At 33.9% G+C, this 16,797-nt stretch overlaps 1 protein-coding gene across 2 annotated transcripts; it reads left to right on the forward strand.

The window, feature by feature from the left end:
• The first annotated feature begins 10,906 nt into the window (after window positions 1–10,906).
• LOC102579783 (protein MID1-COMPLEMENTING ACTIVITY 1-like) lies at window positions 10,907–15,331 on the forward strand. 2 transcript variants are annotated; one of them, XM_006356410.2, is made up of 7 exons: window positions 10,907–11,465; window positions 12,514–12,857; window positions 12,942–13,060; window positions 13,388–13,459; window positions 14,089–14,195; window positions 14,616–14,709; window positions 14,991–15,331. In XM_006356410.2, the coding sequence occupies exons 1-7, from the start codon at window positions 11,085–11,087 to the stop codon at window positions 15,041–15,043; spliced, it is 1,170 nt and encodes a 389-aa protein (XP_006356472.1). In that variant the 5' UTR covers window positions 10,907–11,084; the 3' UTR covers window positions 15,044–15,331. The 2 variants fall into 2 exon arrangements, with proteins under 2 accessions (XP_006356472.1, XP_006356473.1); XM_006356411.2 differs by having other exon boundaries at window positions 11,352–11,465; window positions 12,495–12,857.
• The last annotated feature ends 1,466 nt before the right edge of the window (window positions 15,332–16,797 follow it).

Here is a 16,797-nt window from a genome sequence, read left to right on the forward strand (position 1 = left end):
TTATAGTAATATGGGTGTCTATAGTATTGTTTACTTATGAGATATGCATACTTAATAGATTGGAAACACTCTGAGGCATTGAGGAAAGAAAAGCATTGGGGAACTAGCTTGCTTGCTTCGGTTCTTCGGTGGAGGTAGGTTATGGTTTATTCTATTTGATAGATAGACTCTTAATAGTGATTGATATGCATTGAGTGATATTGTGAATTTTTCTATGTACTTGGTTGTTGTGGTTTGGATAATTCATATGTTGTTGTGATTGGTTTGAAAACCCAAGACCGTGAATCCATAATCTTGAATTTTCTCTATAAAGTGATGTCTTAAATAAAGAAGGCTTGATGAAATATTGTTAGTGAAGTGAAAATTGGTGATAACGAATGATAATTTAACGGTATTTTGGATCGAGTGCCACGAGCCGGCACAAATTTTTGGATCGAGTGTCACGTTCCGACACGATATTATTGGATTGGGTGTCACGCTCCGACACGATAATTTTAAAGGAAAATATATTAAACAACTTAATGTACTCAATCTCATGAACTTTATTCCCGAAAAAGCTTGGTGTGGAGGCATGAGTCCTCATGTGTGTTCTTGATATTATTAATTGATTACGTACTTACTTTGGTGTTGTTTGCCACCTGCTAAGTATCATAGTTGATTTTATACTACTCCCTCCGTCCCTATTTAGTTGTCCACTTTAGAAATGGCACACAGATTAAGGCAACAATGATTAGCATAGTGAAGTTACAATTTTACCCTTATAGTACAATTTACAATTCCAAAATAAATTCACTCAAGATAACTAATCAATGTTGGGAATTTCATACGTTTATTTAAATTATTTATGACAACTTTATTTAAATAAGGGTATAATAGGAAAAAATTTGTTGTCCTTTCTTGATTTGTCAAAATGGACAACTAAATAGGGACAACTAAAAGGGGAAATATGGACAACTAAATAGGGACGGAGGGAGTATTACTTATTGCATATTAGTTTCTATTTTGAGTTGATCGATGATACCTACTCAGTACATGTTGCCCTGTACTGACCCCTACTTGTGTTTTCTTCATTTCTTTGGTGGAGTGCAGCAAGTGTACCATTGACTTCGACTCGCCCTCATCTCTAGCCAGTCTCCAGCTCATCAGATTTCAGGGTGAGCTACTTCTTCTAGCTCATGCAGATTCTCTTGGTCATGGCATAATGTCCTTAAATTTCGAACATAGACTATCCTACTTATTTATTTTGGTGTTTTTAATACTCTTAGACTTGATATTTTTAGAATAGATTTCCTTATGTGATGACTTTCACGTTTTGGGGATAATATGTAATAGACTCTAGAGATTTCTTTTATTGGAGCTTTAATAAGTTTTGAGCTTCCGTATTTTGGTTGTTTTTGTAAGTTGAATAATTTATATAAGTTGGGGTTGAATTTGTTGGTTCGCTCACTTAGGAAGTTAAGTGTGGGTGTCACTCATGACTAGTTTTGGGTCGTGACAAACTTGGTATCAGAGTCTTAGGTTCGGTTTCGAGAGGCTATAGGACTTTAGGAAAACTCAGTTCTTTCTTTCTTTCGTGCTATTACTTGAATCCAATTGGTATCTAGGTGATACAAATTGTTATCTGACCTTCTTCACTCTTTTTTCGCAAATGGTCAGAACTAGAGCACCAACTGTTGCAACACCAACACCAGTAAGATAGGGTGCGCCTGAGCCAACCATTGGGGATGCACCCCGAGGCGGAGTAGTGGCGAGAGGCCGTAGTAGAGGTCGCGGGAGAAGCCCACTAGAGGCAGTGGACAAGTACCTGGTTCAACTAAGGATAGAGCAGTGACGCCTCCACCGAATGACGAGGTAGCAAGAGAGGGTGATGAAGGGGAGGATGAGCAGATTCATGAGAATGAAGCACTACCCCAGCCTACTGCAGAGATGATCAATTAGGTTCTCACTTATCTCAGCGGGTTATCTGATTAGGGCCAGGCATCACCAGCGTTTTCTGCATCAGCACCTCAAGTTCAGTGAGTACAACATCCAGTTGTTGTGGCTCCCCGCATGGATGCGTCCTTGGAAATAGGCACGTTCCCCGATTAACTACATGGCTTATAATGACTAGTGACCAACATAATCTCTTTATTAAGTTCTTAAAGTTGAAACCTCCAGTATTCAAGAGTACTGAATCTAAAGATGCTTATGATTTCCTTGTTGATTGACATGAGTTGCTTCATAATATGGACATAGTGGAGTGATTCGGTGTTGAGTTTGTGATATACCAGTTATAGGGGGATGCAAAAATGTGGTGGCGATCACATGTTAAGTGTCGACCAGCAAAGGCACCACCTATGACTTGGGCAACATTTAAAGGTAGCTTCTTCTGCAAAATCTTTTCAGGAAATGGTTGATTTTATGATAGAGGTAGAGGGGGTAAAGACAGATGACTTCACCAAGGTGCCAACGTTTAAGAAGTTCCATAAGGGAGGTGAGTTTAGTGGTTCTTACTCCAGAGGGCAGAGTTCTGGGGGTTATCCACCTCGTCCAATTCAATCTTCATTGTAGGTTTCAGCTGAGAGTCCATCACAGACCAGTCAACCTTTTTCTGAGTTTGGGGGTTATTTTAGTCTTCTTCATCTTCACAGAGACCTACTCTCGACTCCAAGACTTGTTATGGATGTGGAGAGGCCAGAGATATCAGGAAATATTGTCCAAAGTAGAGTCAGGCTCGGTATGACTAGAGTTACAGATCCCCAGCAGTTAGAGGTAGAGGTGGTCATAGTAGAGGTCATCATTCTAGATGACGTGGTGGCCAAGGTAATGGTGGTCAGCAGTTCGGCCGGGGTGGCGGGCAGGTTGGAACTACTAGAGCGCAGCCCAGTAGAGGCAATGGATAGATAGGTGATAGATCTCATTGTTATGCTTTCCCCGGAGGCCAAAGGCAGAGATATATGATGTTGTTCTCACAAGTACTTCTCTGGTCTATGATCGTATGGCTTATATATTGTTTGATCCTGGATCCACATTTTCTTATGTATCTTCTTCGTTAGCTAATGGACTTGATTTGCATTGTGACTTGCTTGACATGCCTATTCGTGTCTCTACTCTTGTTGGTGAGTCTGTGATAGTTGACAAGGTGTATAGGTCTTGCCTTGTGACTTTTGAGGGGAGAAACACTTATGTAGATTTGATTATTCTAGAGATGGTTGATTTTGATGTAATTCTGGGTATGACTTGGCTTTCTCCAAGTTTTCCTATCTTAGATTGTAATGCTAAGACTGTGACCTTGGCTAAGTCTGGGATAGATCCACTAGTGTGGGTGGGTGACTACATTCCCGCCCTAGTATATAATAAATATACTACTTAATATATAATATTTTCAAGTATTTGTTTAAGTAAATAATTGTTAACATTATTTTTTCAAATATTGACTTATTATAGTGACTACAAATTCAATTTTCTATATTTAGTAATTAAAATGATTTAATTGAAGATATAGAAAAAAAGGAATTAAGAAATGCAAAGACTCAATGAACCTTTGACTTTATTAATATATTGATAAAATTCAAAACATACAAAGCTACAAAATTACAACTATTTGTCTCTAATAAATTGTAAAATTTAAATTCTATATATTTCGAATTATTTTTTCCAATTCATCTGTATTAACATTAATAGGAATTGACTCATAATTTTCAAAATCAACTAATCCGTAGTTTGGACTTGCTTGAGCCGAAGGATCCCCAATTGACATTACCCACTACTCAGAGTACCTTTCCAAAAGGAAAAAGATGTGTTTTTCAGGTTTGATTCTTCTTAGTTGGGTTGGGCTCTTCTTCTTCTTCTTCTTCCTCTATATTTGTGTTTTTCCTTTGTTTCTTCGCTCTGAGTTAATCCAATCTCTGAGGAAAACTAAAACATTCATGGCATTTCTTCCCAATGAATGACAATTATCTCCGATCTATTTTCTTCCTTGACTAAATGCGCTCTCTGATGAAACAGTTGGCATTGGAACATTTAGCACATCCCTTGCCAAGGTGGAAAGTATTGGATATTGTTTTTGGTTGTTCTTCCACCAATCCAGTGTGCTAATATTATTTTGATAGTTCTCCAAGGCCTGTCTCAAATAATAAGTAAGTCCGTCTCGATTTATGCTGCTTTGAGATGTTGGTTGTATTCTATTCCAAACAGATAAATTAGTAACACAATGGGAAAGCATACCATGCGCCTATCTTTTAGAAGATGATGACTTGTTTGAAGGATGAGATAGAGGAACAATATGAGTAGGCGTATCATTATCAAGTAAAGTGGCATAATGATTATATAATGATTGAATATGATCATTTGTATCACTCATAGTCTTAAATATTGTCACGACCCAAACGAGTCATGAGTGGCACCCACACTTAACCTCCTAGGTGGACTAACCAATGAATTCAACCCCAACTTATATTTATTTTTCAACTTACGAAATACTAACTATAATGTGGAGGCTCAAATCTTATTAATGTAAAAAAACACAAATCTACTAAAGTCTATTAAATATCGTTTCCTAAAACCTGAAAGTCATCACATCAAGGATATCTAATCTCCAAATACTAAGTCTAAGAGTATCTAAGACATCAAAATAAATGAATAAAGACGTTTGTATCCGAAAACTAATGACATCATGCCATGACCGAGAGAATTCAACACGAGCTCAAATGAATAGCTCACCCAGGAACCTGGTGTGCTGGAGACTGCCTAGAACTGAGGGTGAGTCGAAGTCACTGGTACACTCGTTGCACTCCACAAAAAGAAAACGAAGGAGACACAAGTAAGGATCAGGGTAACATGTACTGAGTAGATATCATCGGCCGACTCAAAATAGAAATTGATATGCATAAAGTATTAGTATGAAATCAACTATAGCATTTAGTAGGTGTCAAGCAACAAACAACATGAACAAGTGACAACAACACTGGAGCAAGTACGTAATCAATCAACAATATCAAAAACACACATAAGGGCTCATGCCTCCACACCACGCTCTTTTGGAAATTGGGTTCTTTGAGATTGAGTACATTAAGTTACTTTAATATATTTTCATTTAATGTTATCGTGTTGGAACGTGACACCCGATCCAATAATACCGTGTCGGAATGTGACACCCGATCCAATAATATCGTGTCGGCTCGTGGTACCTGATCCAAATATATCGTGTCAGAACGTGACACCTGATCCAAATATATCATGCTGGCTCGTGGCACCCGATCCAACCATATAGTTAATTCATTTGTCATTCTTTATCATCTCTTTCTAGTTCATTAACAATAATTCATTAAGCCTTCTTTATTCAAGATATCACTTTAATAGATCAAGTTCAAGATTATGGATTTCACGGTCTTGGGATTACAGACCAATCACAACAACACATGAATTATCCAAACCACAACAACCAAGTACATAGAAAACTTCACAATATCACTCAATGACTATTAATCGCTATTAAGAGTCTATCACATAGAATAAACCATAACCTATCTCCACCGAAGAATCGAAGTCAAGCAAGCTAATTTTCAAATGCTTTTTCCTTTCTTCAATGCATTAAAACGTTCCCAATCTATCAAGTATACATAATTCATAAGTAAACGCGTTCAATCCTATAATCAAGTTCCAATCGCGATCTCAATTAATAGGTCAAATCCTATATTTCTTAAATTTCAAGTTTAGGATTAAGTCTTAATTCCTCCAAATAATATAACTCTAATAGAATTCATATAATGCAATACACCTAATAGTTAATTACCTATCTCAATATATTAAAACTTAGTTTAAAATATAATAATAGAATTATACAATTTAAAGCTGAAGCCACTAGTTAAAGCACCTACAAAATTCGTCTGCAATACAAAATGCACCCTAATGATATTCCTATGTATTAATCTCAAACATAGGCTTAAGTCATCTATGGCCCCTTAAAGTTATTTGCATAATTCACTTAGACACTTTATCTTAAGCTTGTTCCAATTGAACATCTTTATTAGTTAAAAAATATATCTATCGAACATTTTATGACAATAAACTAAAAATAGAGAGGGTGTGTTATACACTCGCGAATGATGTGGCATAGTGACCAATAAAAAAAAAAGACATGTGGCATGGACCCATAATAACAATTCAAGAAAAAAATAAAATGAAATTATGTTTTTAGCCCCCCCCAAAAAAAAGGAAAAGAAAAAAATCATTCTTCCCCAATTTCTTTTAAGCACAATATCCCCACCCACCCACGCAACCACCCCGTGTTCATCTTCCCCTTTTCTTCTCAGAACACAGCCGCCACTCCTAAATTCACTTTCTTTTTAAAACTCAATTCAGATTTGTATATTCTACTTCTTCTTCTTCTATGTTGTGGTTCTTTATGGTTTGATTTTTTAATATTTTTTTATAAAAGAAAATCAAATTCGTATTAGTCTTGCCGGAAAAAGTAGAGTTTCGCTGGAATTGTTTTTGACGCAATCTAATTTTTATTTTTTTTGATGAAATACTCTTCTACAACTTCAATGACAATCTTTATCAGTAAACTCTTGATTTTTTCTGTTTTGGCTGATTATTTCTTTAGTTGATGTTCTTTCGACAATGATATTGGCGCTAAGAACATATTCTATCTATCCTGATATATTTCTTCAGACTCAATTTGTTCCTTAAACAAAAAATGAAGAAGAAAATTAATGGAACCAAAAGGAAGAACATAGATTTTGTAAAAAGGGAGTGAAGAAGACGGTAAAGAAGTGTGGGGTGGCTTTTTTTAAAAAAAATATAAGATTATTATTAATTAAATTATTATTTTTTAGTTATTGTATGCCACGTGTAAAAAAGATAAATTTATCAAAAACAAAAAATTATAAAATTTTGGAATCTACTCACGCGCCTAACGAGAGTGAGCTACACTTATTTTGCCTCACAAGCATTTTGTATTTAATAGGTAAAGGCTTTGAATAATTTAAATGTTGATACAAGTTATAATTAAGATGTCTAAGTGAATTATGCGGACAACTATAAGGGGTCATGGATAACTTAAGCCCTCAATAATCTACCAATTGCACCTCTATTTCCTTAGTAATTATTAGGTAATTATTAAGTACAGACCTTGTCCCCCAACCTCAACCTAAAGCTAACATTATTCTCACCTGTAACGCATGATCTCTTCTAATCATAATATTATAATAATATAAATCCCCTCCCCCAACCATTAATATGTATAAAATAATATTGGAGCTTGATGAATTATTACCTGAGGACACCACCGTGTTGTGACGCCGCAGGTAGGGTTTATGTTGTTTTCAGTCATCTCCTTTCTTTTTTAAATAAAATAATTATGTACTGAAATCACTAAATTTTATTATTTTTATTTCTACATAGATCAAGTGACATAAGGTATTGAATATAAATTTCAAACTTGGCTCATTAACTATTAACAAAACATTAATTTTTTACCAATTACCCGTCAACTAAATAACTGCAGTTAAATAACTAGTTCAAAATCACCATTTAAAATTAATGGAAAGAGTCTAAATAGTTTTAGTACTCAAAATAATTTAACGGGTCGTTACAAATATACTAGGTTCCTCATCAATTTGAATTTCTAAAGCACTATATATAATACGAACAAATTCAGACATACTAGCATATTTAATACACGGATTTAACATAGCACCAACCAAATAAATAAGAGGAATAGGAAAAAAATATTTTGTAAATTTTTCAATCATTTCAATAATAGTTGTTGTATAATCTTCTTTACTTTTATATTCACTAAGCAATATAGCAAGGTCGGCTACATAAGTTAAAATACTACAAACGGTAGGATAATAAGCACTGAAAAATACAACAATAGAGCCATAAATTTTTTCTAAAAAAACAGCATCATTAATTTTAACCCAATCAGATTCTTGCAACATGATTTCGGGAAATTTATATGCATATTGATTAAAAGTTGTACTTATAGGCACTTAATAAATGTAGCAAGTTTTTAAAAAATCATATGTAGAATTTCATCTAGTCTCTATTTCTTCGGGCATTAATCTTGTTCTAAGATTATTTTCCTCACATTTTCTTTTAAATTCTTTAAGTATAACCTTTCTATTATTTCCTTGAATAAAACCAATAACATGTTAGGGTTTTGCCCTGATTTTCTTACCATAATTTAAGATTTATTTTTCCTTAAAGAAAAAACAAAACATTACCATTAATGTTTTTACTTTTCTTGAAAGGAAAATATAATATTATTTATATTTGGTTTATTCTCTCCTTTTAGGACTCCTTTTCTAGTAGGAAAGGTTTTAGGACTCTATAAATATAGGTTTGTTTCTTCTGACACAATAACAATAACATCCGCAATGTAGTCGTTTAAGAGTCTTGTTTATGGGGACATTTATTCTCTCTAAAGTTTCAATGTTTTTCTTATATTAGTTTTGATATAATAATATTTTGATTTTTAGTATAAGTTTTTCTTATCTGATTTATCAACCATATGATTTGCAAATTGCAAGCTTCCGCATGACGCCCTAATCACCCTTCAGAACCCAACACAACATGCCTAACTTTTTCAATTGTCGGCTCAAAATAATATAGATCATCTTTTACAATTAAATTATATATATGACAAGCACATTTAATATGAAAAATATCTTGTAAAGGGGGATTAAGCTCGACTTTTAATGAATCAATAGCAACAGTGTTGTTAGATGCATTATCAAAAGCAATACATAAAATTGTGTGTTTAAGACCATAATATTTTGCAACCATAGATATAGATTTAGAAATAAATTGTGCAATATGTTTAAGGTCTTCATCATATTGAAATGCTAAAATACGTTTTTGCATGACAAATTCATTATTTATCCAATGACAAGTATTAGTTAAATAATCATTTTTATTTATAGCACGACCAACAACAAAAGTAAGAGAAACTCTACATGGAAGATTTGTTAATAACCAACGTAAATAGTATGCATATTGTCCATGAAATCTAAAAATATCTGATCGACAAGTACTTCTAGGAATACCTTTAAACATGGGATTATATACTGATTGTATATAATGAATAAAAGTATCAGAAAAAGCAAATGAAAAAGGTAGACAACCATAAGTTATCATTTTTGCTAACTCGATCTTCACGATCCCTCATTTTATTATACGTCTCAATTAGTTTTTCGATCTGTGGGCTCAATCTACCTTGGACTGATCCAGTGGAATCAATGTCTTGTTCTATTCGTTCTTTCTAATCAGGGTGTTTATCATCTAGATGTCTAATTAAATAACTTGTCCCACCTTTATTACCCCCGGTCTTATGCTCAAATAGTGCGCCACAAATACATCCAACTTTAGTTATTCTAACTACTCGAGTAAAATAATGTCATATTAAACTAGTTTTTTTTTCTTTCTTTTACAGATAGTGGAGGTAGATTACAAGTTCTAGATTGAGTATTACCGATAATAATAGTAGGACTAGTTGGTGTAACATCATCATCATTATTATCACAATTATTTTGTTCTACTTCTACCTCATTTTGTTCTTCTATACCGTAATTTTCTTGTAAATCACGTTCATTCATATCGTGTGCACCTACAGTTGTTTCTCCAATTTCACTAAGTGGTGCATTAAGCATACGAGCATAAAATTTACTTGTACTACATCTACTGGAAATTTTTTTCTTACTACCACTAATACCTCGAGGACACAAAGTTTAACATTTCTACCCATTTTTTTTATTATTTCTATTATGCAAATTAAAATAATACAAATTATAAACAAAAAAAAATATGATTAAATATTTCAGAATTAATATACTAATTAAAAGCAAGAGAAGGAACAAATATACCAAGTTGTCGGAATTCAAAATTAAAGAAAGAACCGTAAAATTGATGAAATGTTGAACACTTGAAAGTTGAAAACTTTCACTTGATATTGTTAATTGCAAAATATAATATAAAATTGTTATCACAAGAGAGAATTGAGAAATTGAGAGAGAATTAGAAGATTTGATGTAGGAAACATAAAAAAATGTGTTGGTATTTATAGAAAAAAATTTGTGTATTAATTTTTTTTTCTTTCTAAAAATGTCATTTTGGCCACTTTTAACGGATATAACCCAATAAATTTTTATTTTTTTTACTTATTGGGTGGTGCACCGGTAGGCCGCGTATCGGTCCTTTACCAAGTACAGGCATGGGCATAATTTTAATCCGGCTCATCTCACTATTATAAGGGGCCGACTGTCAATCCCGACCTTACCAAATCTGGGCCGTTATTGGGCCGACCTTAATGGGTCGAAACCAGACAGGCCGACTCAATTGACAGGTTTAGATTTCTTATTCCAAATTCTTTGAAGTAAGTTATTCAGACCATTTGATAAACACGCAATGTAAGAAAATATTGTCGTTATGTGACTAAAAGCTTAAAAACATGGCTACCTAAATCACAACAATTTTTTTCTTATTAAAATGGACTATTGTGTTTTGGATTAAAGATTTGTAATGTAAAGTTTATATTATTTTTATGGGATAAGGCACAAGTATCCCCTATACTATGATCAAAATATCAGAGACACACCTTAACTAAACGAATGTCTTTATTACCTTCTTCGAACTCTTTTTTTTTTTGTAATTTTGTACATCTTTTTTATTTACTGGCATCCAAACATCTCTCATGCGTTTCAATTATGTGGAGTCACGAAATGTGCTAGGTAAGCCAAAAGGTATATAAAATTTAAAAAAAATATGAATTTGGAGGTAATATGACCTTAGTTTAGGTAAAGTATGTGTCTGAAATTTCGGTCATAATCTAAAAATACTTGTGTCTTATACCTATTTTATTAGATAATTGTATTTTTCAAAGAAATTCAAAAGAAAAACCGACGTATGTTAAATGATTTCATTGCACACCGACAATTTCAATTTCCCTCGCAAGCACAGTGCGCCACAGTAGACTCTGCTTTTTCTCGATCATCAAATCAAAGTAGAAAAGCAAACCCCAAATGGTTGAAAGACCTTCAATGTAACTAAACCCAAACAAATTTAACGCATTCACACCTTATTCCAAGTATTTGGAGAAGAAGATGGAAGACATTGCTCAGGTAGCAGGTGTGAACGCTCTAGGAGTGATCAATTTAATCATCGCGGCATCCAAAAATGCAACTACCCATAAGAGGAACTGCGAGCAGTTAGCGGAGCACGTGAGACTGATCGGGAACCTATTAGAGAAGCTAAAATCGACGGACCTTATGAAGATGTCGGCGACAGCAGAGCCGCTTGAAGGATTAGAGGAGGCTCTTGGAAAAGCTTTGGAGTTGGTGGACAGTTGCAGAGAAAAGAGCTACTTTTACATGCTTGCCATGGGATGGAACGTAGTTTACCAGTTTCGACGGGTTCAGAGTGAGATTGATCGATACCTGAAGCTGGTTCCCTTGATTTCCATTGTCCATGAGTTTCGAATGCAGGTACTTTGAGTCTCAATTGTCCTGTTTGGGGATAAATCACTCCTACACTGAATTCCTGTAAGAAGATGTCACTAAGGATAAACTTTGACTGTTAAGATCAACGTGCTTCTAGATATAAAAAGATGTCAATCCTTTAGAGTAAATTCGAGATAAAAACTGTTACATATAAGTATACTTTCTAGGAATTCCTGTCATGATTTTCCATCTGTAAGTATACTTTCTAGGAATTCCTGTCATGATTTTCCATCTGTAAGTATACTTTCTAGGAATTCCTGTCATGATTTTCCATCTGTAAGTATACTTTCTAGGAATTCCTGTCATGATTTTCCATCTGTAAGTATACTTTCTAGGAATTCCTGTCATGATTTTCCATCTGTAAGTATACTTTCTAGGAATTCCTGTCATGATTTTCCATCTGTAAGTATACTTTCTAGGAATTCCTGTCATGATTTTCCATCTGTAAGTATACTTTCTAGGAATTCCTGTCATGATTTTCCATCTGTAAGTATACTTTCTAGGAATTCCTGTCATGATTTTCCATCTGTAAGTATACTTTCTAGGAATTCCTGTCATGATTTTCCATCTGTAAGTATACTTTCTAGGAATTCCTGTCATGATTTTCCATCTGTAAGTATACTTTCTAGGAATTCCTGTCATGATTTTCCATCTGTAAGTATACTTTCTAGGAATTCCTGTCATGATTTTCCATCTGTAAGTATACTTTCTAGGAATTCCTGTCATGATTTTCCATCTGTAAGTATACTTTCTAGGAATTCCTGTCATGATTTTCCATCTGTAAGTATACTTTCTAGGAATTCCTGTCATGATTTTCCATCTGTAAGTATACTTTCTAGGAATTCCTGGCATGATTTTCCAAAACACATCCTTCTATTTGAGGATTCTTGCCTGTTGAACACATTTTTATTTTTTTTAATTTGGACTGTTATGCTTGTGCACTAGCTCTCAATAATCTGGAGCACTTCATCTAAGTCAGAAGTTTCACGAACTTTTCTTCAACATCAAAAACAGCTTTGTAATAATGTTACAGAATGTGCACGAAAGCTTGGAAGTTGTAGAAGGTGATCATCGTGAATACACTCTAGATGAAGAGGATGTTGAGGCCCAAAGAGCAGTACTGAAACCTGATCGATCAAAGAAAGATGCAAATGTATTAGAGAAGTCACTATCTAGAAGGTATCCTGATTTGAGATTCCATGAGGCTCTCGAGGAGGAGAAGGAGAAATTACATCTTGAACTGCACCTCTCACAAGCAAACAATGATCCCAAGCAGTGCAGAATCATTGAACATCTTATTGACGTGACACAAAATGTAGTTAATGTCCCAGCTGAAAAGTTTCTTGCCCTCAACACGCAACCTTACATAGGAACTCGGTAAAGTTTTATGTACCACGCACTGAGTACTCAGGAACTGTTCCAGCATGTTCAGTCTATTGAAGAATCAGTTTCATGCCACAGGTGGGTATCAGCTGCAAAAGTTGGCCAGGTGCAGATGGTAAATGCCTCGCAGGCTGAACATCAAGAAAAATCGAAGTGGCAAACTGACCTCTTTGACTGTTGCAGTGAACCCTGTTTATGTGAGCTCATAGAACTTTTTATTCCTATAAATTCCTTTATCCATAGGAAGTTTATCCTTTCCTGCATCTGTACTTGCTTATCAATCATATGGTAGCGATTCGTACTACTGGAAAAGGTCTGCTGTATCAACCACTTGATTTTTCGGTTATTTTGTTCATAGGTCATATGTAAAATTCTTAAGCATAAAGTTAACATATCTTAGTTAAGTTCCACTTTATTGGAAAGATATTGTTGATCATGCTTATCATGAATATCAATATCAGATAATTGCTTCTGTACTCCTGCAACTAAATTCAAGTACCTTTCTTCTCATTCTCTTTAAACAGGTTTCAAGGCATGCATCTATCCATGTGGCATGGTTTCAAGAATTGCTAGTTTGGTTTCGCATGGGAAAATAAGTAAGTGTCACTGACACATCGTGTACTAAATTACAAGTAAGACCAAGTTCAATACAGATATCCACTTCATCTCTTGATTTTTGTTGTTCGCTGATACTTGTAGCGGAGCCAGAAATTTCATTAGGGAGATTCAACTTTTATCAAAATTAACTTATATAAGGTTTTCCTTTCTAGTCAAGGGAATTCAAACCTTGTATTTATCATACATTTTATTTATTTTTGGCTCGAAATACATGTATAATAAATAAATAAAAAAAATTGAGCAAGAATTATCATATGAATCCTCTTACTTGAATGTGGCTCTGCCTATTGACTGGAACCCCTAGCTAGAGGAACTTCTTCCATATTTCTCAATACTCCTGAAATAATGTCAGTTTCTTTTCAGGGGTAGAGAGTGAGTGGTATTTGTTAGTCCTAAACAATACAACAACATAATACCCAATGTAATCCCACAAATGGGGTCAGAGGACTATCTAAATTAACATGAGAGACAAACTGGCATGTGGCACAGACTAATGGTGACCTGCCTTTGTATTCTGTTGATCTATCTACTTCTTTATTAACATGTAAAATGGTTCCTTCCGGGGAAATACTGATCACAGACTCTTACACTTCTATTGTTGCTGCAGCTCGTGAACATGCACTGAATGATCTGTTGACATACTCCTTATTCTGTGGTTGTTGCTGTTATACTTGTTGTGTAAGAAGAAGCCTGAGACGACTTTTCAATATTGAGGTATTTAAATGTATCGCTATTCCAAATGTTTGAAGATTATATGTCATTCGATAGTCACTTAAGTTTAAACGTGCCACTTACATGCCATCCAATAGATATTGTGGTGCATAAGGCATTCGATATTTACCGGAGTTACCTCTGTTTAATTTGCCATAACAAGATGGTTAGTGCACCAGAACAGCATGTCAATTTTGGGGACGAGGTAATCCTAGAAAAAAGAGATGCTTGCGAGGTGACGAATTGCTTCAGAGACGTAGATTGAGAAACTACTAGATTCAATTGAGTAGGAACTGATGTGTCTAGCCATTGTTGACATTTTGTCCGTTTAAGGCATTTGCTTCAGAGTAGGTGGGGCAAAAACGAAAAAAGTATATGGGCTGTTGATTGATAACAATATAATGTCACTTGTTCTGTTTTCAGGGAGGTTCATGTGATGATTTCTTAACTCATCTTATCTGTTGCTGTTGCGCTATGATCCAAGAGTGGCGTGAACTCAAACTGAGGGACTTTGAAGGTGCGTTTTATCAGTACTATTACCTCGTGAACCTGGAAACGAAAATTTTCTCCTTTCACTTACTAATCATTATCCAATAGAGTGAAACATTAGGCATCACAATGAAGAAAGAATGAACAAGATCAGAAAAAACACACGTCAAGGTGTACGACAAAAGATTATGATGTTTTCGTCCTCTCCTCTTTTGGGATTCCATATAGTGCAGGAAATAGATAAAGATAATGCATGTATTTACATCCCATTTTTTCGGAAGAGCTTCAACTAAGATGAATGTTGTGCAGGCTGTCAAGGGAGGAAGATGATTCCACCTCCATACCAGTATATGAAGCCTTGAACTCGTCAACTGATGTGGAAATCTTTCTACAGACGTAAATATTAGTATTAGATAGAGCTTTAGGAATAGTATACATAGTGTTTCTGTAGATATATATAAGCTGCAACCTTTGCTATTATGTACTAGATTAAGTAGACATGAGGCCATCGAAGTTCTAAGGATCTAGTTGAAATCGATGTATTATCAGTTAATAAATAATTGCCTAGATGAGCCTTTACTCAAACGGAAATGGCATAGATGAACCTTTTCTCAAAGTTTGACGACATATTTGAGCATTTTCTCTTTATTTATGCAAGGTTTAGTTATTATTCATGTATAACCTACATAAAATAATACATAAAATTCCTCCTAACTTATACATGTAGTAGTTATGTGGATTTTTAAATTGCAAATCAAATTTCTAGTAATCAGTTATAATATATAGTATTACTTATGCAGAATTTAACACCGGTATAACTTATCTTCAAATCAGCTACTAAATAACCCCTTAAAGTTTAAGCAGGGGCAACCTTCGAATTTCTTATTTTGCGCTTCTTCTTGCAAAGATATTGAAGCTCAATTTAAAAAAAGATCAGTGTCAAAAACATGCTTAAACTATTCCTTTTTTTTAGTTTCATACCTAAACTATTGAGAATGTGAGTTTCATACCTAAACTATCATTTATAAGTTTGAAAAACAAATCTCAATGGTGTGTCTAATACATTATCTCTTTTATTTACAAAAACATTGCTACATGGATGAAATATTTCACCTTCACAAAAATTAAATAAACTATTACTGTTAGTTAAAAACTAAAGATTAAAGTACAATATTACTATTCAAAATAAATAAAATTTAAAATATTTTTCTCACCACATTCCACCATTCCCCCCCCCCCCCCCCCCCCCCCCCCCCCCCCCCACAATCCCCCCGTCCTTTTATTTTTTAAAATTCTTTTATAAAATATTTTTTAAAATTCAGACCTCACCCCCTCTCCCACTCTTTCCTATAAATTTTTTGATATTTTTTCTAAAAAAAAAATTCTAACCCTCAGTTCCTAATTACCTTAATCTTTAACTTTAACTTATATTAATAATTTATTTAATTTTTGTCAAGGTGAAACGTTTTGTCCATGTGGAGTGTGATGTGATAATTTTTTTAAATAAAAAAGAGAGTGCATTACACACACCATGATGAGAGTGTGATAAAAGAGAGGTGTGTTTTTCAAACTAATAAGTGACAATTTAGGTATGAAACTCACACTCTCAATAGTGTATGTATGAAACTAAAAAAAAGGATAGTTTAGGTGTGTTTTTGACCCTTATCTCATTTAAAAATCATTATTTTTCTTGCACACGGGAAAAAATTGTAAATAGGTTTATAACCAATATTTGAAGGAAAAATTACCTGAATAGGTATCTTTTAATAAATAATTACTGATTTTAGTGATACTTTTTATTTATTACCATTTATAGCAATATATAACAATACTATGATAAATCTGCAATATGTATTAAAATTAAAGTGAATTATGTATGTATTATAATTGTTTTAAAATATATTATGCTTGTTTGATAAGAAATTTGCACGTTGTATTATAAGTGTATTAAAAATGTGTGATAATATATTATTCATCAATAAAACTTGTATTATAAATGTATTAAAAGTGATCAAGTGAAAAGAAGATGTTACTGCTATAAATGGTAAATATTTTCTTAATATAGTATATTTATTAAGTTTTCCCTTAATAATAAACTAATGTACTTAATTTGGTG

The sequence above is a fragment of the Solanum tuberosum genome, unplaced genomic scaffold, assembly GCF_000226075.1.
Source record: "Solanum tuberosum cultivar DM 1-3 516 R44 unplaced genomic scaffold, SolTub_3.0 scf00219, whole genome shotgun sequence".
Lineage (NCBI taxonomy): Eukaryota > Viridiplantae > Streptophyta > Magnoliopsida > Solanales > Solanaceae > Solanum > Solanum tuberosum.